Raw genomic sequence first — 27069 nt, 5'->3', positions numbered from 1 at the left:
TCTCAGCATCCTCGACCAGCCCTCACTCACCTGCATCTCTCAGCATCCTCGACCAGCCCTCACTCACCTGTATCTCTCAGCATCCTCGACCAGCCCTCACTCACCTGTATCTCTCAGCATCCTCGACCAGCCCTCACTCACCTGCATCTCTCAGCATCCTCTACCAGCCCTCACTCACCTGCATCTCTCAGCATCCTCTACCAGCCCTCACTCACCTGTATCTCTCAGCATCCTCTACCAGCCCTCACTCACCTGTATCTCTCAGCATCCTCTACCAGCCCTCACTCACCTGTAGCTGCTTTAAACTAGTCCCGGGTCGCTAATTATTGGTTTGATAACAATCAACATAGTTCAGTCACTTTACCTAGCTAGCTAACTACCTGGTAACTTGACCGTAGGTCTAGGCAAATTTGATTGGCACAGAAAGATAGGAAAAGGGTCTGCAACTCATGAAATGTGATTCATATAGGTGTGATTCATATAGGTGTGATTCATATAGGTGTGATTCATATAGGTGTGATTCATATAGGTGTGATTCATATAGGTGTGATTCAAATTAGTGTGCTTCCTATAGGCCTTTGGAAGCCTAAACTATATCAAAATATTTACATTTTTGGCGCTGCTTAAATTGTCTTTGGTGCCTAACGTTTTAACATTTGGGCGCAGTGTGTGTTTGTGGGAGCAGCGTGTCTTTGTGGGAGCCGAGTGTGTTTGTGGGAGCAGTGTGTGTGTGTTTGAGAAAAGGAGACCGCGGGAGTGTGTGGACTTTGCCAATATGAGCAAATCAGCCATTCTATACAGTATTTTATTATACACCGAAAAGTGTGAAGTTAAATTCAATGTGTTGTATTGAGTAGAAGTGTGAATTTCAGTGACAGATTTTTGCATAGCACATTGCGCAGAACATTTATAAAATGTGAACAAGCGCCCGGGGGACGGGTTGAACAGGACGCTAGGCAACACATGTTCCCCTCGTGGTACTACTTGGTATCGTGGTACTACTTGGTATCGTGGTACTACTTGGTATCGTGGTACTACTTGGTATCGTGGTACTACTTGGTATCGTGATACTACTTGGTATCGTGGTACTACTTGGTATTGTGGTACTACTTGGTATCGTGATACTACTTGGTATCGTGGTACTACTTGGTATCGTGGTACTACTTGGTATCGTGGTACTACTTGGTATCGTGGTACTACTTGGTATCGTGGTACTCATTGGTATCATGGTACTCATTGGTATCATGGTACTACTTGGTATCGTGGTACTCATTGGTATCATGGTACTCATTGGTATCATGGTACTTGGCCTGGTATCGCATCATTAGTAAAAATGTTGGTATCGTTACAAAACTAGTCCTAACGAGAGTTTCTGAATAGTTTTTTTTCTTCAGCCCAGAGCAGAGGTTCTCAGAGCATATCAAGGATGAGAGGAACACGGATTTCCAGAAGAAGTTTATCCTCAAGAGAGACGACGCCAGTATGGACAAGGACGATAATCAGGTCATTAGTCCCTTTAAAAAAATTCTTCTTCACTGTTGCTTTTTATTACTTAAATACTTAACAGTGAATTATACTTAACAGTTCTGATTCACAGATTCTTCATATATGTTATTTGTAGCTGTTTTTACCTTTGGACGTCTTTGTAGAACACAAGGATACGATATATGAGAAGGCTGAATGTAATATATCCTGTTGACGATTATCTGAGTATATAAATCTCTCTCACAATATTTTAATGTACACGTATTCTTCCTGAGAAGATGCTCTGAATAGTATTCGGTGAATACCACTTCTTGTCCAATGATGTTTACTGATCACACCCCTTCTTCCTCTTGTCCAATCGCAGATCCGCGTGCCGCTGTCGGACGGGCGGCGCAGCAAATCCATAGAGGAGAGGGAGGAGGAGTATCAGAGAGTACGAGACCGGATCTTTTCCAGAGAAGTAAGTGGTGGAGGATAGGAGATGCTCTTAGGCACAGAACTAGGATCAGTTTACCCTCACCAAATCGTGACAATAAGCATCGTATGGGGTAGCGCACACAACTGACCCAAGTTCAGCGGATCTGGCTCCCGAGTGGCTCAGCGATCAAAGGTACTACATCTCAGTGCTAGAGACGTCGCTACAGACACCCTGGTTCGATCCCGGGCTGTATCACAACCGGCCGTGATCGGGAGTCCCATAGGGCGGCACACAATTTGGCCTAGCGTCTTCCGGTTTAGGGGAGGGTTTGGCCGGGGTAGGCCGTCATTGTAAATAAGGATTTGTTTTTAACTGACTTGCCCAGTTAAATGTCTCAGGACAACTCTGGTCGGGCTCAACAGTTGGGGATGGGGATGGACAGTTGGGGATGGACAGTTGGGGATGGATAGTTGGGGATGGGGATGGATAGTTGGGGATGGGGATGGATAGTTGGGGATGGATAGGGGATGGACAGTTTGGGATGGGATGGATAGTTGGGGATGGACAGTAGGGGATGGGGATGAACAGTTGGGGATGAGGATGGACAGTTGGGGATGGATAGTTGGGGATGGATAGTTGGGGATGGACAGTTGGGGATGGACAGTTGTACTTAACTTGTTTCCTACTGTGTTCTATTAAGCACTGTTTTAACCAGAAGTTAATTTTAATAACGTAATGATAGAGTAAGAAGGCAGAGTAAATAAGTTCATTTGAATAACGTAATGGTGGAATAGAGTAAGGTGGGCAGAGTAAATAAGTTATGTCCATATTCTTGGAGGTCACGAGTGAACCTTGGTTAACTTTTTGGATAATAACAATATGTTCTCAATAACCTACTTGGTCAAATGAAAGCTATTAAATAAACATATTTCTGGGATCAACAAGCTACAGCTATTGGTAATTTACAGGTGTCTCTTTCCTTTTCAGTCCTCTCAAAATGGATACATCAACGACAACAGGTAAGTTCACAGTAGCTCCCAGTAACAGTATGCATCACAGTGGAGAGTTGAATGTGTGTACTTGTGAAGGGGACCCTAGAGTACGGGGTTAGTCTCCAGCCAGTATAGTCCCTTAGGTGTGTAGGAGAGGCAGTCGGGGCGGCCTGGTCACAGCAAAGCCTCCTAACCCTGTTCCAAACCCCCCTTGGCACCGTAAAATTACACCACCAAGTTATGTTGAGATGTTTTTAAAGAGATCTAATAATTCTGGCAATATATCATCAGTTTCAAGTGCCAGCGTTTGGGTTTGCTAAGTTTGAATGTTGGGTTGAACTGACAATAGTTTTCCACATGTAGTCCAAAGTACAACAAAAGCACATCTTTCAACCCCTCTCCCTTTCTGATTGCGATGATGATTAAACCGATGGGGTTGTTCCCTGTTTAAATTTTTATTTTATTTTTTACTGTCAACATTTCTGCTCTGTGTGCTGGCTCTTTTCTGGGATGTGGTTTGGATACAGTGCAACACTGTTACAAATGGTCGCTCCCTATCCTTCCCCTTGGCCCTTTCCTCAGTGTTGGCGTGTCTGAAGGTCTAGACAAGTTTAAACAGTGATAAAACTTTCACCATATTACTTCCATATTTACAGATCATTGAAGGGTAAGGGCCGAGGGGAGAGGTAGGGAATGAATTGAGAATGGCTGTTCCAAAACCTACATGGCCCATTCTCCTATACCCACCCAGTAACCCTGGCTCTCCTATCTCTCCCTCCACTGTCCCCCAACAGACTTTCCCCTGAAGGCTACTCCTCTACCTCTCAAAAGAGGAGGCAGATCTTTAGGTACTGACACATCCGTGTGACGTGTGACTCTAGCAGTCTGTGATTGTGTTGCCATGCTGTTCGACCCCCCCCCCTGTCTAGTTGTAATTTGATATGACTGACTGATTGTGTGCGTCCAGAAATGGCACCTTATTCCCTACTTAGTGCGTTTAGGGGGTTTGGTTGCCATTTCAGACCTTAGCCACTGAATGTTGGTGTTGTTGCTTGGCGTGGGTTGGCTCAGAGCAACACCTATGGCATGGCTGCTTTGGTTTTTTTGGGGGGGAGAGACTGGGTACTACTTATTATCCCTCTGTCATCATTGCTGCATCCTCCATGATCTCTGTTTCTGTTGATCTGGTTTTCTATCTCCCTCTTCATCTTTGCTCTACTACTTGAACAGTAGTTGTCTGTACTACTGTCTGTGGTGTCTTGAGGATAGATCTACTACTACTGTCTGTGGTGTCTTGAGGATAGATCTACTACTACTACTACTGTCTGTGGTGTCTTGAGGATAGATCTACTACTACTGTCTGTGGTGTCTTGAGGATAGATCTACTACTACTGTCTGTGGTGTCTTGAGGATAGATCTACTACTACTGTCTGTGGTGTCTTGAGGATAGATCTACTACTACTACTGTCTGTGGTGTCTTGAGGATAGATCTACTACTGTCTGTGGTGTCTTGAGGATAGATCTACTACTACTGTCTGTGGTGTCTTGAGGATAGATCTACTACTACTGTCTGTGGTGTCTTGAGGATAGATCTACTACTACTGTCTGTGGTGTCTTGAGGATAGATCTACTACTACTACTGTCTGTGGTGTCTTGAGGATAGATCTACTACTGTCTGTGGTGTCCTGAGGATAGATCTACTACTACTACTGTCTGTGGTGTCCTGAGGATAGATCTACTACTACTACTGTCTGTGGTGTCCTGAGGATAGATCTACTACTGTCTGTGGTGTCCTGAGGATAGATCTACTACTACTACTGTCTGTGGTGTCCTGTGGATAGATCTACTACTACTGTCTGTGGTGTCCTGAGGATAGATCTACTACTACTACTGTCTGTGGTGTCCTGAGGATAGATCTACTACTACTGTCTGTGGTGTCCTGTGGATAGATCTACTACTACTACTGTCTGTGGTGTCCTGAGGATAGATCTACTACTACTACTGTCTGTGGTGTCCTGAGGATAGATCTACTACTGTCTGTGGTGTCCTGAGGATAGATCTACTACTACTGTCTGTGGTGTCCTGTGGATAGATCTACTACTACTACTGTCTGTGGTGTCCTGAGGATAGATCTACTACTGTCTGTGGTGTCCTGAGGATAGATCTACTACTGTCTGTGGTGTCCTGAAGATGGATCTGCTGCTACTCTGTCCTAAAGAGAGATGCAGTAACACTACTATCACATTTATCATTACCACAGTGAATTATTGTTGTTTGTGTCAATTAATCCCATAAGGGACGGGTTGCCAATTTGGTAATTTGACTCAAAAATAACATTTAATTCATTCATCATCAGATCTTTGTGTTGGTTGTGATCAGTGATTCTGTTTATGAAACGTCATTATTCGACTGACCTCAGTAACGTTGAAAAGAGGGGTTTGGGGGGGAGGTTTTCAGTGCCAATAGTTCAACAGACGAGCGATTGCATAATCACTGAATTGAGACTACTGTGCCTTTTTCGCTTGTGTATGACCATGTCATATATACAGTAGAAACATATAGGTATTATTTACATAATTGTATTTTGTAGGGGGGAAATGCTAATGAAATCTAAAGTGCAACATTGTTTTAGGGAAAATTATTGTGACAGAACATCTCCCCCTGTGTTGGATGGAGAGAGTGTTGTGTTTTGAAACAGGAGAGCAAGAATGTCGTGATTTTAAAAGCAGGATCTCGCTCTCGCTCATCTTTGTCTGCACAGTGTGAGCGAGCTACCACCCTACCTTTCTTTCCTTAAAATAGGCGGTGGAAGCTGGGAGGCAGGGAGGCGGGACAGATGAACAGGAAGAAGACAGGGAGAGAGGTGGGGAGAGGTGGGGAGAGGGGCGGGAAGAGAGGTGGGGAGAGAGGTGGAGAGAGGCGGGGAGAGGGGGCAGGAAGAAGGCAGGGAGAGAGGTGGGGAGAGGGGCAGGAAGAGAGGTGGGAAGAGAGGTGGGGAGAGCGGCAGGAATAGAGGTGGGGAGAGGGGCAGGAAGAGGGGCAGGAAGAGGGACGGGAAGAGGGGCGGGAAGAGAGAGGTGGGGAGAGAGGTGGGGAGAGGGGCAGGAAGAAGGCAGGGAGAGAGGTGGGGAGAGAGGTGGGGGAGGGGCAGGAAGAAGGTAGGGAGAGAGGTGGGAGAGGGGCAGGAAGAGAGGTGGGGAGAGAGGTGGGGAGAGAGGCAGGAAGAAGGCAGGGAGAGAGGTGGGGAGAGAGGCAGGGAGAGAGGTGGGGAGAGGGGTGGGGAGAGAGGTAGGAAGAAGGCAGGGAGAGAGGTGGGGGAGAGAGGTGGGGAGAGGGGCAGGAAGAGAGGTGGGGAGAGAGGTGGAGAGAGAGGCAGGGAGAGGGGCAGGAAGAAGGCAGGGAGAGGGGGTGGGGGGAGGGGCAGGAAGAGGGGGGGGAGAGGGGCGGGGAGAGGGGCAGGAAGAGAGGTGGGGAGAGAGGCAGGGAGAAGGGCAGGAAGAAGGCAGGGAGAGAGGTGGGGAGAGGGGCAGGAAGAGGGCAGGGAGAAAGGTGGGGAGAGGGGCAGGAAGAAGGTAGGGAGAGAGGTGGGGAGAGGGGCAGGAAGAGAGGTGGGGAGAGAGGTGGGGAGAGGGGCAGGAAGAAGGCAGGGAGAGAGGTGGGAGAGGGGCAGGAAGAGAGGTGGGGAGAGAGGTGGGGAGAGGGGCAGGAAGAAGGCAGGGAGAGAGGTGGGGAGAGGGGCAGGAAGAAGGCAGGGAGAGAGGTGGGGAGAGGGGCAGGAAGAAGGGCAGGAAGAAGGCAGGGAGAGAGGTGGGGAGAGAGGCAGGGAGAGGGGTGGGGAGAGAGGTGGGGAGAGAGGTGGGGAGAGGGGCAGGAAGAGAGGTGGGGAGAGAGGCAGGGAGAAGGGCAGGAAGAAGGCAGGGAGAGAGGTGGGGAGAGAGGGGGAGGGGGTGGGGAGAGAGGTGGGGAGAGAGGTGGGGAGAGGGGCAGGAAGAAGGCAGGGAGAGAGGTGGGGAGAGAGGCAGGAAGAAGGTAGGGAGAGAGGTGGGAGAGGGGCAGGAAGAGAGGTGGGGAGAGAGGCAGGGAGAAGGGCAGGAAGAAGGCAGGGAGAGAGGTGGGGAGAGGGGCAGGAAGAAGGCAGGGAGAGAGGTGGGGAGAGGGGCAGGAAGAAGGTAGGGAGAGAGGTGGGAGAGGGGCAGGAAGAGAGGTGGGGAGAGAGGCAGGGAGAGAGGTGGGGAGAGGGGCAGGAAGAAGGCAGGGAGAGAGGTTGGGAGAGAGGCAGGAAGAAGGTGGGGAGAGAGGTGGGGAGAGGGGTGGGGAGAGAGGCAGGGAGAGAGGTGGGGAGAGAGGTGGGGAGAGGGGCAAGAAGAAGGCAGGGAGAGAGGTGGGGAGAGAGGCAGGGAGAGAGGTGGGGAGAGAGGTGGGGAGAGGGGCAGGAAGAAGGCAGGGAGATAGTTGGGGAGAGGGGGCAGGAAGAAGGCAGGGAGAGAGGTGGGGAGAGAGGTGAGGAGAGAGATGTAGAGAGGGGCAGGAAGAAGGCAGGGAGAGAGGTGGGGAGAGGGGCAGGAAGAAGGCAGGGAGAGGGGCAGGAAGAAGGCAGGGAGAGGGGTGGGGAGAGAGGCAGGGAGAGGGGCAGGAAGAGAGGTGGGGAGAGAGATGTAGAGAGGGGGGAGGGAGAGAGGTGGGGAGAGGGGCAGGAAGAAGGCAGGGAGAGAGGGGAGAGGGGCAGGAAGAAGGCAGGGAGAAAGGTGGGGAGAGAGGCAGGGAGAGGGGCAGGAAGAGAGGTGGGGAGAGGGGCAGGAAGAAGGCAGGGAGAGAGGTGGGGAGAGAGGCAGGGAGAGGGGTGGGGAGAGAGGTGGGGAGAGGGGCAGGAAGAAGGCAGGGAGAGGGGCAGGAAGAAGGCAGGGAGAGGGGTGGGGAGAGAGGCAGGGAGAGGGGCAGGAAGAGAGGTGGGGAGAGAGGCAGGGAGAGAGGTGGGGAGAGGGGCAGGAAGAAGGCAGGGAGAGAGGTGGGGAGAGGGGCAGGAAGAGAGGTGGGGAGAGAGGGGGAGAGGGGCAGGAAGAAGGCAGGGGAGAGAGGGGGAGAGGGGCAGGAAGAAGGCAGGGAGAGAGGGGAGAGGGGCAGGAAGAAGGCAGGGAGAGAGGTGGGGAGAGGGGCAGGAAGAGAGGTGGGGAGAGAGGCAGGGAGAGGGGCAGGAAGAGAGGTGGGGAGAGAGGCAGGGAGAGGGGCAGGAAGAGAGGTGGGGAGAGGGGCAGGAAGAAGGCAGGGAGAGAGGTGGGGAGAGAGGTGGGGAGAGGGGGGAGAGGGGCAGGAAGAAGGCAGGGAGAGAGGGGGAGAGGGGCAGGAAGAAGGCAGGGAGAGAGGTGGGGAGAGGGGCAGGAAGAGAGGTGGGGAGAGAGGCAGGGAGAGGGGCAGGAAGAGAGGTGGGGAGAGGGGCAGGAAGAAGGCAGGGAGAGAGGTGGGGAGAGAGGCAGGGAGAGGGGTGGGGAGAGAGGTGGGGAGAGGGGCAGGAAGAAGGCAGGGAGAGAGGTGGGGAGAGAGATGTAGAGAGGGGCAGGAAGAAGGCAGGGAGAGAGGGGGAGAGGGGCAGGAAGAAGGCAGGGAGAGGGGCAGGAAGAAGGCAGGGAGAGGGGCAGGAAGAAGGCAGGGAGAGAGGCAGGGAGAGGGGCAGGAAGAGAGGTGGGGAGAGAGGTGGGGAGAGAGATGTAGAGAGGGGCAGGAAGAAGGCAGGGAGAGAGGTGGGGAGAGGGGCAGGAAGAAGGCAGGGAGAGGGGCAGGAAGAAGGCAGGGAGAGAGGTGGGGAGAGGGGGGGAGAGGGGCAGGGAGAGAGGTGGGGAGAGGGCCAGGAAGAAGGCAGGGAGAGAGGCAGGAAGAAGGCAGGGAGAGAGGTGGGGAGAGGGGCAGGAAGAGAAAACGAGAGACTGGGAGAGAAAGAGTCAGGGAGAACGCCTAAAATAGCTCATCCATTAATTCCTGTTTCTCTGAAATATTTATCACCAACTGCTACGTTCAAACAGATTTACACCACCAATCATTTCTACCTTTTTGTCTCCTTATATCTGATATTATAAGGATATTCCCTGGCTTTTGTTTTGGTTCTATTTCAATCTTCTGTCCTAGGCTACCTCAGTCATTTCTCCTAATATCTAGAACAGACACGTTTAGCTGATCTGGTTATTTTGCGTACCTGTGTTGTCTTTAAGTGGTGCAGCTTGTTATTAGGACATGGTTATTCCCTTCAAATAGGTAACTAGGGTATTCTGCAGTCAGAGCACTCCACTGTAATTCACTTGAGTTGTATTTTTCCTTATTTAGTCAGAAATCCAAGCATTTTTTGTCCGCATTTTAAGTCATAAGTCTGTCACCACATTACCCTCACAAACCTGCATTTCTCAGACTTTTTGTTCAGTGCAATGCCATATCATCCATATTTGATGACATTAGAACAAACGAAAAGTAGGATATAAACATGGTGACAGTGAGCGACAAAGCTGTAGTTTTGGAGGTAATGGGAAGTAGATAGCCTCCTGGTCGCTGCTAGTGACATTCTAATAACGGTGCTACTGCTGCCTACGCTCAGCCTACTGCTGCAGTCGCTCAGCCTACTGCTGCAGTCGCTCAGCCTACTGCTGCCTACGCTCAGCCTACTGCTGCCTACGCTCAGCCTACTGCTGCCTACGCTCAGTCTACTGCTGCCTACGCTCAGCCTACTGCTGCAGTCGCTCAGCCTACTGCTACTGTCGCTCAGCCTACTGCTGCTGTCGCTCAGCCTACTGCTGCTGTCGCTCAGCCTACTGCTGCTGTCGCTCAGCCTACTGCTGCAGTCGCCCAGCCAACTGCTACTGTCGCTCAGCCTACTGCTACTGTCGCCCAGCCTACTGCTACTGTCGCGCAGCCTACTGCTGCTGTCGCCCAGCCTACTGCTGCTGTCGCCCAGCCTACTGCTGCTGTCGCTCAGCCTACTGCTACTGTCGCTCAGCCTACTGCTGCAGTCGCTCAGCCTACCGCTACTGTCGCCCAGCCTACCGCTGCTGTTGCTCAGCCTACCGCTGCTGTCGTTCAGCCTACCGCTACTGTTGCTCAGCCTACCGCTGCTGTTGCTCAGCCTACCGCTGCTATCGTTCAGCCTACCGCTACTGTCGCTCAGTCTACCGCTTTTGTCGCCCAGCCTACTGCTGCTGTCGTTCAGGCTACCACTGCAGTCGCTCAGCCTACCGCTGCAGTCGCTCAGCCTACCGCTGCTGTCGCTCAGCCTACTGCTACTGTGCTGCTGTCGCTCAGCCTACTGCTGCTGTCGCTCAGCCTACTGCTCAGCCTACTGCTGCTGTCGCCCAGCCTACTGCTATTGTCGCTCAGCCTACCGCTGCAGTCGCTCAGCCTACTGCTACTGTCGCACAGCCTACTACTGCAGTCGCTCAGCCTACTGCTGCTGTCGCTCAGCCTACTGCTCAGCCTACTGCTGCTGTCGCCCAGCCTACTGCTACTGTCGCTCAGCCTACTGCTACTGTCGCTCAGCCTACTGCTACTGTCGCTCAGCCTACTGCTGCAGTCACTCAGCCTACTGCTACTGTCGCTCAGCCTACTGCTGCTGTCGCTCAGCCTACTGCTGCTGTCGCTCAGCCTACTGCTATTGTCGCTCAGCCTACTGCTGCTGTCGCTCAGCCTACTGCTCAGCCTACTTCTACTGTTGCTGTTGCTCAGCCTACTGCTGCTGTCTCCCAGTGACGGTATGAGGGGGGATGAGTGCAACAACATAGTAACGGTATGAGGGGGGATGTGTGCAACTCCATAGTGATGGTATGAGGGGGTGTAACTCCATAGTGATGGGATGAGGGGGATGTGTGTAACACCATAGTGACGGTATGAGGGGGGTGTAACTCCATAGTGATGGTATGAGGGGGATGTGTGTAACACCATAGTGACGGTATGAGGGGGGATGTGTGTGACTCCATAGTGACGGTATGAGGGTGTGTGTGTGTGTGTGTGTGTGTGTGTGTGTGTGTGTGTGTGTGTGTATCTCCATAGTGACGGTATGAGGAGGGTTGTGTGTATCTCCATAGTGACGGTATGAGGGGGTGTAACTCCATAGTGACGGTATGAGGGGGATGTGTGTGACAGTATGAGGGGGGTGTGTAACTCCATAGTGACGGTATGAGGGGGTGTAACTCCATAGTGACGGTATGAGGGGGTGTGTAACTCCATAGTGACGGTGTGAGAGGGGTGTGTAACTCCATAGTGACGGTATGAGGGGGGATGTGTGTAACTCCATAGTGACGGTATGAGGGGGTGTGTGTGTAACTCCATAGTGACGGTATGAGGGGGTGTGTGTGTGTGTGTGTGTGTGTGTGTGTGTGTGTGTGTGTGTGTGTGTGTGTGTATCTCCATAGTGACGGTATGAGGAGGGTTGTGTGTATCTCCATAGTGACGGTATGAGGGGGTGTAACTCCATAGTGACGGTATGAGGGGGATGTGTGTGACAGTATGAGGGGGGTGTGTAACTCCATAGTGACGGTATGAGGGGGTGTAACTCCATAGTGACGGTATGAGGGGGTGTGTAACTCCATAGTGACGGTATGAGGGGGGTGTGTAACTCCATAGTGACGGTATGAGGGGGTGTAACTCCATAGTGACGGTATGAGGGGGTGGGGGTGTGTAACTCCATAGTGACGGTATGAGGGGGGTGTAACTCCATAGTGACGGTATGAGGGGGGTGTAACTCCATAGTGACGGTATGGGGGGTGTAACTCCATAGTGACGGTATGAGGGGGGTGTAACTCCATAGTGACGGTATGAGGGGGGTAACTCCATAGTGACGGTATGAGGGGGTGTAACTCCAAAGTGACGGTATGGGGGGATGTGTAACTCCATAGTGACGGTATGAGGGGGTGGTGTGTAACTCCATAGTGACGGTTTGAGGGGGGTGTGTAACTCCATAGTGACGGTATGAGGGGGGTGTAACTCCATAGTGACGGTATGAGGGGGTGTGTAACTCCATAGTGACGGTATGAGGGGGGTGTAACTCCATAGTGACGGTATGAGGGGGTGTGTGTAACTCCATAGTGACGGTATGAGGGGGGGGTGTGTGTAACTCCATAGTGACGGTATGAGGGGGGTGTGTAACTCCATAGTGACGGTATGAGGGGGGGGGGTGTGTAACTCCATAGTGACGGTATGAGGGGGGTGTAACTCCATAGTGACGGTATGAGGGGGTGTGTAACTCCATAGTGACGGTATGAGGGGGTGTGTGTAACTCCATAGTGACGGTATGAGGGGGGTGTGTGTAACTCCATAGTGACGGTATGAGGGGGTGGGGGTGTAACTCCATAGTGACGGTATGAGGGGGTGTGTAACTCCATAGTGACGGTATGAGGGGGTGTGTGTAACTCCATAGTGACGGTATGAGGGGGGTGTAACTCCATAGTGACGGTATGGGGGGTGTAACTCCATAGTGACGGTATGAGGGGGGGTGTGTAACTCCATAGTGACGGTATGAGGGGGGTGTGTAACTCCATAGTGACGGTATGAGGGGGGGTGTAACTCCATAGTGACGGTATGAGGGGGGTGTAACTCCAAAGTGACGGTATGGGGGGGGATGTGTGTAACTCCATAGTGACGGTATGAGGGGGGTGTGTAACTCCATAGTGACGGTATGAGGGGGGTGTGTAACTCCATAGTGACGGTATGAGGGGGTGTGTAACTCCATAGTGACGGTATGAGGGGGGGGTGTGTAACTCCATAGTGACGGTATGCGGGGGTGGGGGGGTGTAACTCCATAGTGACAGTATGAGGGGGTGTAACTCCATAGTGACGGTATGAGGGGGGGGTGTAACTCCAAAGTGACGGTATGGGGGTGATGTGTGTAACTCCATAGTGATGGTATGAGGGGGTGTGTGTAACTCCATAGTGACGGTATGAGGGGGGATGTGTGTAACTCCATAGTGACGGTATGAGGGGGGTGTGTAACTCCATAGTGACGGTATGAGGGGGGTGTAACTCCATAGTGACTTTATGAGGGGGGGTGTGTAACTCCACAGTGACGGTATGAGGGGGGTGTAACTCCATAGTGACGGTATGAGGGGGGTGTAACTCCATAGTGACGGTATGAGGGGGGTGTAACTCCATAGTGACGGTATGAGGGGGGTGTAACTCCATAGTGACGGTATGAGGGGGGTGTAACTCCATAGTGACGGTATGAGGGGGTGTAACTCCATAGTGACGGTATGAGGGGTGTAACTCCATAGTGACGGTATGAGGGGGGTGTAACTCCATAGTGACGGTATGAGGGGGGATGTGTGTAACTCCATAGTGACGGTATGAGGGGGGATGTGTAACTCCATAGTGACGGTATGAGGGGGGTGTAACTCCATAGTGACGGTATGAGGGGAGGGGGTGTAACTCCATAGTGACGGTATGAGGGGGGATGTGTGTAACTCCATAGTGAATAGGGGATGTGTGTGTGTGTGTGTATGTTCTCTGTGTGTGTGTACTCTGTGTGTGTACTCTGTGTGTGTGTTCTCTGTGTCTCTGTGTGTGTGTGTTCTCTGTGTCTCTGTGTGTGTGTGTACTCTGTGTCTCTGTGTGTGTACTCTGTGTGTGTACTCTGCGTGTACTCTGTGTGTTTGTGTACTCTGCGTGTACTCTGCGTGTACTCTGTGTGTTTGTGTACTCTGCGTGTACTCTGTGTGTTTGTGTACTCTGTGTCTCTGTGTGTGTACTCTGTGTGTGTACTCTGCGTGTACTCTGTGTGTTTGTGTACTCTGCGTGTACTCTGTGTGTTTGTGTACTCTGTGTGTACTCTGTGTGTGTGTACTCTGTGTGTACTCTGTGTAGTACGTGTTGCATTCTGACCAGACCTCTAGCGCATATAGATTTTTCTCCTCCCACACCAAACGCTATCTGGACATGCAGGTTGAAATGTCAAAATAAACTCTGAACCAACTATATTCATTTTGGGGACAGGTCGAAAAGCGTGAACCATTTATGGCAATTTAGCTAGCTAGCTTGATGTTGCTAGCTAATTTGTCCTATTTAGCTAGCTTGCTGTTTTTCGCTAATTTGTCCTGGAATATAAACATTGGGTTTGTTATTTTACCTGAAATGCACAAGGTCCTCTACTCTGACAATTAATCCACAGATAAAATGTTAAACCGAGTTTGTTTTTCTAGTAATCTCTCCTCCTTCAGGCTTCTTCTTCTTCTTGTTTGGACTTTATGTGGTGGTTGACAACCAACTTTAAGGTGCATTACCACCACCTACTGGACTGGAGTGTGGACCTCAGTTCGTCTTTCAATCACCCACGTGTTTATATGCTCCTAACAACCAATGAGGAGAGGCGGGATTTGCAGCGCATCATGCGTCACAAATTGCCCCAAGTTCTATTTTAGAGCCTGGCAGTGCAGACGCTCGTTGACGCTCGCGACCTGTGTGGTTGCTATGATCTGAATAACATGTGTGTCCGTGTATATGTGTCCGTGTATTTTACTGTGCGCGCGGTGTGGTTAGCATGTTACTCCTGGTGTCCCATTGTAAAGGAAAACCTCTTTATGGCTGTGTTTTATTTCCAGAATGGACCTGTTGTTGCCTTGTCACTCAGTCAGGATCTGTACTTTATTCAATGTACTCCTGTCTTCTTATTCACCTCTGTGTTGATTGGATGAAACATCAGCGATCTGCATGTGTGTTTCTCTGTGATGTGGGTGGCAGTTTGGTGAATGTCCTGTACACTACAGGGGTGTGGTTCGGTTGATTGACCAATGTTCTGGTTGATTTATTTACCGGTCAGCCAACATCTTTGTGTTTTGGTTTGTTGAATGCCCCATGTTCTCCACACATGTCAAGGTGTTGTTCTTAACCTGATCACCCTCTGTCTCCACTTCTCTGTTCCTCTCTCTCTCTTCTCTCTCTCTCTGTGTCTCTCTGTTCCTCTCTCTCTCTCTCTCTCTCTCTCTCTCTCTCTCTGTGTCTCTCTGTTCCTCTCTCTCTCTCTCTCTCTCTCTCTCTCTCTCTCTCTGTCTCTGTGTCTCTGTTCCTCTCTCTCTCTCTCTCTCTCTCTCTCTCTCTGTGTCTCTCTGTTCCTCTCTCTCTCTCTCTGTGTCTCTCTGTTCCTCTCTCTCTCTCTCTGTGTCTCTGTTCCTCTCTCTCTCTCTCTCTCTCTCTGTGTCTCTCTGTTCCTCTCTCTCTCTCTGTGTCTCTCTCTCTCTCGCTCTCTCTGTGTCTCTCTCTCTCTCTCTCTCTCGCTCGCTCTCTGTGTCTCTCTGTCCCTCTCTCTCTCTCTCTCTCTCTCTCCCCACCTCTCTGTGTGTGTGTATCTCTCTCTCTCTCTCCACCTCTTTTCCTCTCTCTTTCTCTCTCTCTCTCTCTCTCTCTGTGTCTCTCTGTTCCGCTCTCTCTCTCTCTCTCTCTCTCTCTCTCTCTCTCTGTGTTCCTCTCTCTCTGTTTCTCTCTCTCCACCTCTGTTCCTCTCTCTCTCCACCACTGTTCCTCTCTCTCTCTCTACCACTGTTCCTCTCTCTCTCTCCACCTCGGTTCCTCTCTCTCTCTCTCTCTCTTTCCACCTCGGTTCCTCGCTCTCTCTCCCTCTCTCTCTCTCTCTCTCTCTCTCTCCCTCCCTCTCTCTCTCCACCTCTGTTGCTCTTTCTTTCTCTCCCTAACACGCCATCACCCTCTTTTCCCTGCTGTTTCCACCTCTTCCTCATCGTCCCCTGTTTCCCTCCCTCTCCCCTCCTCACCTGATTCCCTCCCTCTCCCCTCCTCACCTGTTTCCCTCCCCTGTTTCCCTCCCTCTCCCCTCCTCCCCTGTTTTCCCTCCCTCTCCCCTCCTCACCTGTTTCCCTCCCTCTCCCCTCCTCCCCTGTTTTCCCTCCCTCTCCCCTCCTCATCTGTTTCCCTCCCTCTCCCCTCCTCACCTGTTTCCCTCCCTCTCCCCTCCTCACCTGTTTCCCTCCCTCTCCCCTCCTCCCCTGTTTTCCTCCCTCTCCCCTCCTCCCCTGTTTTCCCTCCCTCTCCCCTCCTCACCTGTTTTCCCTCCCTCTCCCCTCCTCACCTGTTTTCCCTCCCTCTCCCCTCCTCACCTGTTTCCCTCCCTCTCCCCTCCTCACCTGATTCCCTCCCTCTCCCCTCCTCCCCTGTTTTCCCTCCCTTCCCCCTCCTCCCCTGTTTTCCCTCCCTCTCCCCTCCTCCCCTGTTTTCCCTCCCTCTCCCCTCCTCTCCCCTGTTTTCCCTCCCTCTCCCCTCCTCACCTGTTTCCCTCCCTCTCCCCTCCTCCTCTCCCCTCCTCCCACAGGGGTAACCTTGAGAGCTCCAGCCGTGCGTCCAGCAGTCGTCAGAGCAGCACTGACAGTGATATGAAGTGCCTGGAGCCAAGGCCCTGGAGCAGCACAGACTCTGATAGTTCAAACAGGACCCTACGGCCCCCGGTCACCAAGGCTTCCAGCTTCTCCGGCATCTCCATTCTGACCAGAGGAGATAGTCTGGGCAGCAACAAGAGCCCTCAGGGCAGCTGCAGGGGCTCACGCACTGGTATGTACCAGACAGACATCCCAATGGGGATTGTATAATGAAAAATGCCTACTGTAGTTGGAAATTAAAATGTTGTGACCATTGTGCTCTGGGGCAGTCCACTCTAGTAATCGAATTTCTCAATGTGAAAATACTGAATTCAATTGAAAAGGCAACACACGGAACTGTTGCAACCTAGAAGTGTTTAAGCACTCTCTTTAGAGGTCACTGACACAGAACAGGTCAGACGGTAACAGAAGGCAATCCTTTTCAAGCCCCTTCATCGTTTTGAAAACAAATCAAAAGGGGAAAGTACTCTAGGGGAAAGAACCTGAAGAGAGTACAGACAAGAGTGCAGAAATGTTGAGGATCAAAACGTACTGTTTCTGTATTTTGACTTTATCTTGACTCTTGTGTTGTCTTGTTGTGTTATAGGACTCCCACTGGTGAGTCCAGACATGTGTCCCCAGCCCCCAGTCCCCCAGCCTGGCCCCTGCCCCGGGGGTCACAGTCTGCTGCCCTGCCCCTCCCAGGTCCAGACCCAACCCCCCCAGACCGCCCTACTGCCCACCCCACAGCAACACCCCATGGGCAACTATAACCACATGACTCAGGTGAGGGAGGAGCTCATGTCATGAATCCTATTTTATTTCAGTTTCAGCTTAGAGAAATGAAAAGACATGAAAATGTTCCTGCTTTTTTCTTAACCTAACATCTGTCTGCATCTCCTCCTGCTCTCCCCTCCCATCTCTCCTCCCTCCCATCTCCCCTCCCTCCATCTCTCCCCCTCTCTCCATCTCTCCTCCCTCCATCTCTCCTCCCTCCATCTCTCCTCCCTCATCTCTCCCCCTCCCTCCATCTCTCCCCCTCCCTCCATCTCTCCCCCTCCCTTCATCTCTCCCCCTCCCTCCATCTCTCCCCCTCTCTCCATCTCTCCCCCTCCCTCCATCTCTCCCTTCACCTCTCCCTCCATCTCTCCCCCTCCCTACATCTCTCCCCCTCCCTACATCTCTACCCCCTCCATCCCTCCCCCTCTCTCCATTTCTCCCCCTCTCTCCATCTCTCCCCCTCCCTCCATCTCTCCCCTCTCCCTCCATCTCTCCCTTCACCTCTCCCTCCATCTCTCCCGCCTCCCTCCATCTCTCCCCCTCTCTCCATCTCTCCCCCTCTCTCCATCCCTCCCTACATCTCTCTCCCCTCTCTCCATCTCTCCCCCTCTCTCCATCCCTCCCCCTCTCTCCATCTCTCCCCCTCTCTCCATCTCTCCCTCCTCCCTCCATCTCTCCCCCTCTCTCCATCTCTCCTCCTCTCTCCATCTCTCCCCCTCTCCCATCTCTCCCCCCCTCCCTACATCTCTCCCCCTCTCTCCATCTCTCCCCCTCTCTCCATCCCTCCCCCTCTCTACATCTTTCCCCCTCTCTCCATCTCTCCCCCTCTCTCCATCTCTCCCCCTCTCTCCATCTCTCCCCCTCTCTCCATCTCTCCCCTCTCCCTCCTCCCTCCATCTCTCCCTCCATCTCTCCCCCTCCCTCCATCTCTCCCCCTCCCTCCATCTCTCCCTCCATCTCTCCCTCCTCCCTCCATCTCTCCCCCTCCCTCCATCTCTCCCTCCTCCCTCCATCTCTCTCTCCATCTCTCCCCCTCCCTCCATCTCTCCCCCTCCCCCTCCCTCCATCCCTCCATCTCTCCCCCTCCCTCCATCTCTCCATCTCTCCCCCTCCCTCCATCTCTCCCCCTCCCTCCATCTCTCCCTCCATCTCTCCCCCTCCCTCCATCTCTCCATCTCTCCCCCCCTCCCTCCATTTCTCCCCCTCCCTCCACCTCTCCCTACATCTCTCCCCCTCCCTCCATCTCTCCCCCTCCCTCCATCTCTCCCCCTCCCATCTCTCCCCCTCCCTCCATCTCTCCCCCTCCCTCCATCTCTCCCCCTCCCTCCATCTCTCTCTCCCTCCCTCCATCTCTCTCCCTCTCTCCCTCCATCTCTCCCTCTCCCTCCATCTCTCCTTCTCCTATCATTTCTCCCCCTCCCTCCATCTCTCCCTCCATCTCTCCCTCCCTCCATCTCTCCCTTCATCTCTCCCTCTCCATCCATTCTCCCTCCATTTCTGCCCCTCCCTCCAACTCTCCCTCCAACTCTCCCTCCCTTCATCTCTCCCTTCATCTCTCCCTCTCCATCCATTCTCCCTCATTCTCTCCCTCCATCTCTCCCTCCATCTCTCCCTCTGTTAGCCGGTGGGGTCTCTGCAGCCCTCTCAACCTGTGTCCTACTCCTCCTCCTGTCCCCAGGTCCTCCTGCCTGTCTCTTCCCCCCAGCAGTACATGGTAGTACTACCATCCATATCTTTATAATGTACTGTTAGTGAGCCCAGTCTCTCCTCCCTCCAAGCAGTACATGTTACTAGTACCCTTCATACCTTCTCTCTCTATATACAGTAAATATAACAACTATACAATATGGTACCAAACCTTCCATATCTTGGCTTTCTCTCCCGGTCTTGTTAGTCCCTATTGGACTGAAGTGGCAATATGACAATCATCATCACAACTCTATATTCACACCTACGTATTCACTACTAACAGCTTCTGGTAGTCATTATGCTGTGCAGAAGATAGAAAGATTTCATTTTTAGGGGCAAATATCTTCAAATGATATCATCATATCCAGTTTAACCTACAATCAGTTTATTGGTTACTGTGTCAAACCTACCAGTAACTGTTTGTAATAACCATTTCTCCCTCTCAGGGTGAGGAGCTGGCTCCCCACTTCAGCCAGATGACTCTGAGTCGACAGAGTTCCAGGGAGGCCCCGGAGCCCCCCGCCATGTACCAGACCCAGGGGCCCACTGTCCTCACCCAACACCCTCCAGCCCAGACGGGCTATATCATGGCCACCACGGCCCAGCCCCTGTCCCCTCAGTCTGGCTACCAGGCTAACACCAGACACCTCCATCATCATCCTCCTCCTCCACCCCCTCCTCCACCCCCTCCCTCCCAGACCATCATGCAGCCCCCACCACCACCGCAGGGGTACATGCAGCCGTCTCCCCCTCAACAGGTATGATACTGGCTTCGCAATCAATCATCAACGGTTGTCAAAATCAAAATCAAATCAAATGTATTTATATAGCCCTTCGTACATCAGCTGATATCTCAAAGTGCTATACAGAAACCCAGCCTAAAACCCCAAACAGCAAGCAGTGCAGGTGTAGAAGCACGGTGGCTAGGAAAAACTCCCATGAAAGGCCAAAACCTAGGAAGAAACCTAGAGAGGAACCAGGCTATGTAGGGTGGCCAGTCCTCTTCTGGCTGTGCCGGGTGGAGATTATAACAGAACATGGCCAAGATGTTCAAATGTTCATAAATGACCAGCATGGTCGAATAATAATAAGGCAGAACAGTTGAAACTGGAGCAGCAGCACGGCCAGGTGGCCATTTTGTCCCAAAATGCTTTATACTCGGTCTGAATCAATAAGGAGTAGAATTTGGATTAAAAGTTTCCTTTCTTGCTTTGTCATCACGCGTTAGACCGAAGGTACATTTACAGCCCCGGAACATTTGGCCCCCAAAAAAAACGTTGTTTCACAAACTTTACCAATAAATGTGAGAGAGTTTCGATTGCTGTGAAATCGCGGCGGGATTCACACAGTCGGCGACAGTGTGACAGTATCTCTCTCCCACTCAGAGTACTGTGTCAGTGTGACAGTATCTCTCTCCCACTCAGAGTACTGTGTCACTGGCTGTGAAGTCTTCTCTCTCTCTCCTCGTCACCGTCCCGCAGCCCAGTAACAAACTGCTTGAATCCAAAAAAAGATTCATTTCAATCCTAGAGGCGGAAACGTCCGGCGTTGACCCTACACCCTGGGGGGATAGTTCCCACAAAAGGAGCTTTAGGGGGCAAGTAGGAGTTTGGCAAATAGCTCCACTGCTGTATCTTGCTGGCTCTGTGAGGTAGTGGCAGTGTGTTCACCGCTCTGTGAGGTAGTGGCAGTGTGTTCACTGCTCTGTGAGGTAGTGGCAGTGTGTTCACCGCTCTGTGAGGTAGGTAGTGGTAGTGTGTTCACTGCTCTGTGAGGTAGTGGCAGTGTGTTCACTGCTCTGTGAGGTAGGTAGTAGCAGTGTGTTCACCGCTCTGTGAGGTAGGTAGTAGCAGTGTGTTCACTGCTCTGTGAGGTAGGTAGTAGCAGTGTGTTCACTGCTCTGTGAGGTAGTGGCAGTGTGTTCACTGCTCTGTGAGGTAGGTAGTGGCAGTGTGTTCACTGCTCTGTGAGGTAGGTAGTGGCAGTGTGTTCACCGCTCTGTGAGGTAGGTAGTAGCAGTGTGTTCACTGCTCTGTGAGGTAGGTAGTGGCAGTGTGTTCACTGCTCTGTGAGGTAGGTAGTGGCAGTGTGTTCACTGCTCTGTGAGGTAGGTAGTAGCAGTGTGTTCACTGCTCTGTGTTGTGTTCACTGCTCTGTGAGGTAGTGGCAGTGTGTTCACTGCTCTGTGAGGTAACTAGTGGCAGTGTGTTCACTGCTCTGTGAGGTAGGTAGTGGCAGTGTGTTCACTGCTCTGTGAGGTAGTGGCAGTGTGTTCACCGCTCTGTGAGGTAGTGGCAGTGTGTTCACTGCTCTGTGAGGTAGTGGCAGTGTGTTCACTGCTCTGTGAGGTAGTGGCAGTGTGTTCACTGCTCTGTGAGGTAGTGGCAGTGTGTTCACCGCTCTGTGAGGTAGGTAGTGGCAGTGTGTTCACTGCTCTGTGAGGTAACTAGTGGCAGTGTGTTCACCGCTCTGTGAGGTAACTAGTGGCAGTGTGTTCACATTTAAGAGAATAGCCATAGCCTACAGTGTATGGATCTTGACAGAGGGAGATATCCCTAGACTAGAGCATTGTTGCTTTACTGTTCCCTGTATGTATCATGTCCTTCGGGATAGCCACTGGCTATAAGGCAGCAGGGCTCACCTCATACAGACCTGCCTCTCTCTCTCTGTGCTAAACTCAGATGGAAAATAAACCCCAGGAAGAGTAGCTGCTGCCTTGGCAGGAACTAATGGGGATCCATAATCAACCCCAGGAAGAGTAGCTGCTGCCTTGGCAGGAACTAATGGGGATCCATAATCAACCCCAGGAAGAGTAGCTGCAGCAACTAATGGGGATCCATAATAAACATCAGGAAGAGTAGCTGCTGCCTTGGCAGGAACTAATGGGGATCCATAATAAACCCCAGGAAGAGTAGCTGCTGCCTTGGCAGGAACTATTGGGGATCCATAATAAACCCCAGGAAGAGTAGCTGCTGCCTTGGCAGGAACTAATGGAGATCCATAATAAATATAAATGCTACCTTTGAACTTCCATCAACCGCTAAGAGTTGATTTCTAGTTTGCGCACTTTTATTAATTTGGTTGGAAGGTTTCTTATTGTACTACCTATGAACTGACTGCATTTCTCCCTCCCTCTGCTCCTCCAGATATCTTATTACACCCCTGGACAGCAGTACCCCAGCACAGGGCAGCAGTACCCCAGCACAGGGCAGCAGTACCCCAGCACAGGGCAACAGTACCCCAGCACAGGGCAGCAGTACCGGCCTGGACCCATGTCTCACCAGGTGTCCTACCCTGCCCAGCCCATGGCTCAGCCCATGCCCCAGCCCATGGCTCAGCCCACACAGCAGTCTGGTCAGTACCACTACAGTACCATCTTTCTCAATTAAAGATTAGTCTGTCTGTCTCACTACTTTTTAAAGTTTTATACTGAACAAAAATATACAGTATTCAGACCCCTTGACATTTTTCCACATTTTGTTACGTTACAGCCTTATTCTAAAATTGATTAAATTAAACAATTTCCTCAGCAATCTACACACAATACCCCATAATGACAAATCAAAAACAGAAATACCTTATTTACATAAGTATTCAGACCCTTTGCTATGGGATTTGAAATCGATCTCAGGTGCATCCTGTTTCCATTGATCATCCTTGATTGGAGTCCACCTGTGGTAAATTCAATTGATTAGACATGATTTGGAAAGGTACACACCTGTCTATATAAGGTCCCATATTTGACAGTGCATGTCAGAGCAAAAACCATGCCATGAGGTCGAAGGAATTGTCCATAGAGATCCGATACAGGATTGTCGAGGCACATTTCTGCGGCATTGAGGTCCCCAAGAACACAGTGGCCTCCATCATTCTTAAATGGAAGAAGTTTGGAACCACCAAGACTCTTCCTAGAGCTGGCCGCCCAGCCAAACTGAGCAATCTGGGGGGAGAAGGGCCTTGGTCAGGGAGGTGACCAAGAACCCGATGGTCACTCTGACTGAGCTCCAGAGTTCTTCTGTGGAGATAGAACCTTCCAGAAGGACAACCATCTCTGTAGCACTCCACAATCAGGCCTTTATGGTAGAGTGGCCAGACGGAAGCCACTCCTCAGTAAAAGGCACATGACAGCCTGCTTGGAGTTTGCTAAAAGGCACCTAAAGACTCTCGAACTATGAGAAACAAGATTCATAATCTTGGTCTGGTCTGATAAAACCAAGACTGAACTCTTTGTCCTGAATGCCAAGCATCATGTCTGGAGGATACCTGGCATAGTGGTGGCAGCATCATGCTGTGGGGATCATTTTCAGCAGCAGGGACTGGGAGACTAGTCTGGATTGAGGCAAAGATTAACGTAGCAAATTACCAGAGAGATCCTTGATGAAAACCTGCTCCGGAGTGCTCAGGACCTCAGACTGGGGTGAAGGTTTACCTTCCAACAGGACAAGGACCCTAAGCACACAGCCAAGACAATGCAGGATTGGCTTTGGGACAAGTCTCTGAATGTCCTTGAGTGGCCCAGTCAGAGCCTGGACTTGAACCCGATCTAACATCTCTGGAGAGACCTGAAAATAGCTGTGCAGCGACGCTCTCCATCCAACCTGCCAGAGCTGGAGAGGATCTGCAGAGAAGAATGTGAGAAACTCCCCAAATACAGTTGCACCAAGCTGGTAGCGTCAGACCCAAGAAGACTCGAGGCTGTAATCACTGCCAAAGGTGCTTCAACAAAGTACTGAGTAAAGGGTCTCAATACTTATGTAAATGTAATATTTCAGTTTTTCGTTTTCATAAATTTGCAAAAATGTCTAAACCTTTTTTTTTTTGCTTTGTCATTATAGGGTATTGTGATGTCATTATGGGGTATCGTGATGTCATTATGGGGTATTGTGATGTCATTATGGGGTATTGTGTGTAGGTTGATGAGGAAAAAAACATCAAACAATTTTAGAATAAGGCTGTAACCTAACAAAATGTGGAAAAAGTCCAGATGTCTGAATACAATCCAAAGGCACTGTAAACGAAACATGTAAAGTGTTTGGTTCCTGAAATGAAAGATTCCAGAAATGTTCCATATGCTGATGTCGTGTCTTTGGCTATGCCGGATTAAGTGATATGACATGCTATTCTATAAAATAATTTCTCCATAAATTAATATTACCTGATTGAGCTAATCATGTAAATGTAATTAACTAGAGAGTCGGGCACCATGAAAAAATATTTATAGAGCTGTTATCTTCCGAATAAACTCTTAAAGACCTAGTAATATTTTACATCAATAGCAGTCAATATTAATCGTCACCTTAATTCAGTCTCATCTGAAAGTTGTAAATTCTTGGTTATCTGCACGAACCCTGGCTAACAAGTTGAATCAGCAATACAAAATTGGGGTTAATTATTTATTTACTAAATACCTAACTAATCACACAGAATTACACATACACATAATTAATCATAACTTGATTACAAATTACGTCATAAAGTAAAACGTCCCTAGCGGACGGAACAGATATGACAGCTGGTTACACAAAAGAAAAGGGGCTGGATTTGAGTGAAAGAGCGGAAAGACTGAGGAAAAAAAGGGGCGAATCTGTGCTATCGTAAATACAGTATCTTATGCATTCTAAATTACCGCCCATTTGGAAAAGGAAAATGCAATAAATATTTACTCTGAGCTGCGCTTCAGTAGGTTGATGGTAGATGGAAGGCCGTGTTGCCAAACCGAGTCCTTTGTCCTTTGAAGAATGTCTCTGGTGGTCAATTGGATGCTCTGTAGTAATATTGTCGAACATGGAAAGTGGGGTGGGGGGTGTGTATGTATATTTGGAATGGGTGGGAGGGGATGTACTTTTTTTTTTTTAAAGGGGGGTGAATTATAATTTTATTTTTTATGATCGTATTGCTCTTGTGACCCAATAACAAAACTATATTTTTTTCCCCTGTACACAAAAAAAACCCATATTTTTCTGATCTATTTTGCACAAATATGTTTACTTCCTTGTTAGTGAGTATTTCCCCTTTGCCAAGACAATCCATCCACCTGACAGGTGTGGCATATCAAGAATCTGTTTAAACAGCATGATCATTACACAGGTTCACCTTGTGCTGCGGACAATGAAAGGTCACTCTAAAATGTGCAGTTTTGTCACACAACACAATGCCACAGATGTCTCAAGTTTTGAGGGGGCATGCAATTGGCATGCTGACTGCAGGAATGCCCACCAGAGCTGTTGCCAGATATTTTATGTACATTTTTCTACCATAAGCCACTGAATTTGTCACTACGTCCAGCCGGCCATCTGAGAAATGCTCACTAAAAGGGATTTAAACCAATTTGTACACGTCATTTGAGAGAAATAAGCTTTTTCTGCATGTGGAATACTATATATAAAAATATAAAAACGTTTATTTTAGCTCATGAAGCATGGGACCAACAGTTTACATGTTGCGTTTATATTTTGGTTGGGTGTGATTACATCTGACCATATCCTTGTTCATACAACACCAATTTGTTCTACTTGGATGGGGCTACACGATACACTCCCTGCATCTCGTAACGGTCTGTTCAGACCTTTTTTTTTACCAGGTTTTAAACATTAAAAAAATGTATTGGACATGCTTTTGACCAAAGCCAACTCAATTTCTACACTTCATATTAAAATGAGGTTACACTCACAGTTTGAGAATCTGACTAAGCAGGACCGGTGAAAGCCAGGACTACTGTACACTGTATTTCACTGTGTATATTTGCTGAATAAACATTTATCAACAGTGTTTTGAGTACAGAGACTTTCAAAGCATAGAGGCAACGAAGTGCTGATCGCCTGATTTGGCAACATAGAATACACTGTGTACGGCAGCCGTTCATTCACCCAGTCAACATGATCAGACCCTTGCCGTGTCAACAGAAACAGCGCCAACAGAGCTCTAAAATAACACAAGGATCAAGGTTAGCTAAATACTGGTTCCCAGGAATAAATGGCTATTTTAGTCACCACATTGTGTAGTTGGGGACAGAAGTACTGATGCAACGAGTCCTGAAAAGTTACCTTGGTTATACTCGGAATGACCCTGAGCATTCAGGCAGCAACAAGCCTACCCTCTGCCGGACAGTCATGTTCTGCTTCCCCATATAGGCCCATGGTCTTTCATGACGTTGTGTACATTCCTTTCTTTCTAGACAGTCTGTCTTAACATGAACATGAAATCATTTTTATTGATACGTCCCTACGTGCATCATTTAAATAATGTGTCTTAGTGTTTTATAGTGTATTCTGTAGTTTTTAGCTTACTGTATGTGGATTTGTGTAAATTCTGCGTCTGTATATCCTGTTCATCGCCTGTCTGTATATCCTGTTCATCGTCTGTCTGTATATCCTGTTTATCGCCTGTCTGTATATCCTGTTTATCGTCTGTCTGTATATCCTGTTTTAGTGGCAGCTCCATTTCACTGAGTCAAATTCCTGTATATTCAAATGTATTTAGAGTATAAATGTGATTCTTCCATGTGCCTGCGTGTCACCAGTAGGACCAGGGTTGATAGGTGTGTGGCATACCCAAAATACACACACACACACACACACACCTGTGTTACCATGACCATGTCCTACATAATCAGCAGCTCTCCAGACCATGATGCCCAGCCAGCAGCCCCAGTACCAGGGAATGATAGGAGTATCCCAGCAGCCCCAGAACCAGGCCCTCCTCAACTCCCAGGGGCAGGGCATGCATGGACAGGTGACGGCAATGATGGTTCAGTACCCACAGATGCCCTCATATCAGGTACATTTAAGGTTATGTGTGTGTGTTTGTGTGTGAGATTGCTACATCTTGTATGCATTTAGGAGTTCCTCAAGGCTCAGTTCTCGGACCACAACTATTGTTATGTAAAAGTGACGAGTGGGATGTAACTGTTGTAATCCGAACCGGGGTCTCTCGCTCGGGAAACCAGCTATTAGACCAAGAGGATATTCCCTATTGGGTAGAGGGTGTCAACTCACATTGGCTACATGTTCACGTGTCTTGCCTCCTAGCAGGTCCCTGTGGCCAGTGACTCTCAACAGATGATCCAGCAATACCAGCAGCAGGTCATGGTGCCAGTCAGTCAGTCTGTGCAGACTGTCCAGGGGCCCATGCCTGTATACTACAGCGTCATCACCCCCACACAACAGAACAGCACAAGGTAGGTACTTACCTTTTTTTTTTTTTAAGTGATTTTATAAAGCGTGCTTTGAACAGATACTGAAGTGCTGGATATATTGTATGGGGAGAACGACTCCCAACATATTGCCTCCAGCAGACCTGTTAAGCTACAACCCAGATAACTTGTTCTAAATAAGTGTCACTTATAATCTCACTTCTGGAATTACAATAATAAACTACACTTAAA

General features: G+C 50.0%; 1 protein-coding gene across 7 annotated transcripts in view; it reads left to right on the top strand.

Moving 5' to 3' along the window:
* Positions 1 to 27069, top strand: part of LOC112236798 (R3H domain-containing protein 2-like) — a 105290-nt gene that overhangs the window by 56591 nt on the left and 21630 nt on the right. For 2 of the 7 annotated variants that reach the window (XM_042330103.1, XM_042330110.1), the window contains exons 9-19: positions 1395 to 1503; positions 1850 to 1945; positions 2891 to 2922; positions 3690 to 3743; positions 16175 to 16410; positions 16825 to 17003; positions 18619 to 18711; positions 19133 to 19444; positions 21833 to 22040; positions 26299 to 26462; positions 26714 to 26862. In XM_042330103.1, coding sequence (XP_042186037.1) covers positions 1395 to 1503; positions 1850 to 1945; positions 2891 to 2922; positions 3690 to 3743; positions 16175 to 16410; positions 16825 to 17003; positions 18619 to 18711; positions 19133 to 19444; positions 21833 to 22040; positions 26299 to 26462; positions 26714 to 26862 — 1632 coding nt within the window. The remainder of the gene's footprint in view (positions 1 to 1394; positions 1504 to 1849; positions 1946 to 2890; positions 2923 to 3689; positions 3744 to 16174; positions 16411 to 16824; positions 17004 to 18618; positions 18712 to 19132; positions 19445 to 21832; positions 22041 to 26298; positions 26463 to 26713; positions 26863 to 27069) is intronic. The other 5 variants (XM_042330121.1, XM_042330116.1, XM_042330133.1 and 2 more) reach the window with 5 other exon arrangements.

Source organism: Oncorhynchus tshawytscha, linkage group LG02, assembly GCF_018296145.1.
Source record: "Oncorhynchus tshawytscha isolate Ot180627B linkage group LG02, Otsh_v2.0, whole genome shotgun sequence".
NCBI lineage: Eukaryota > Metazoa > Chordata > Actinopteri > Salmoniformes > Salmonidae > Oncorhynchus > Oncorhynchus tshawytscha.
Note: the sequence above shows the minus strand (reverse complement) of the source record. Positions and strands in the feature narration are given on the sequence as shown.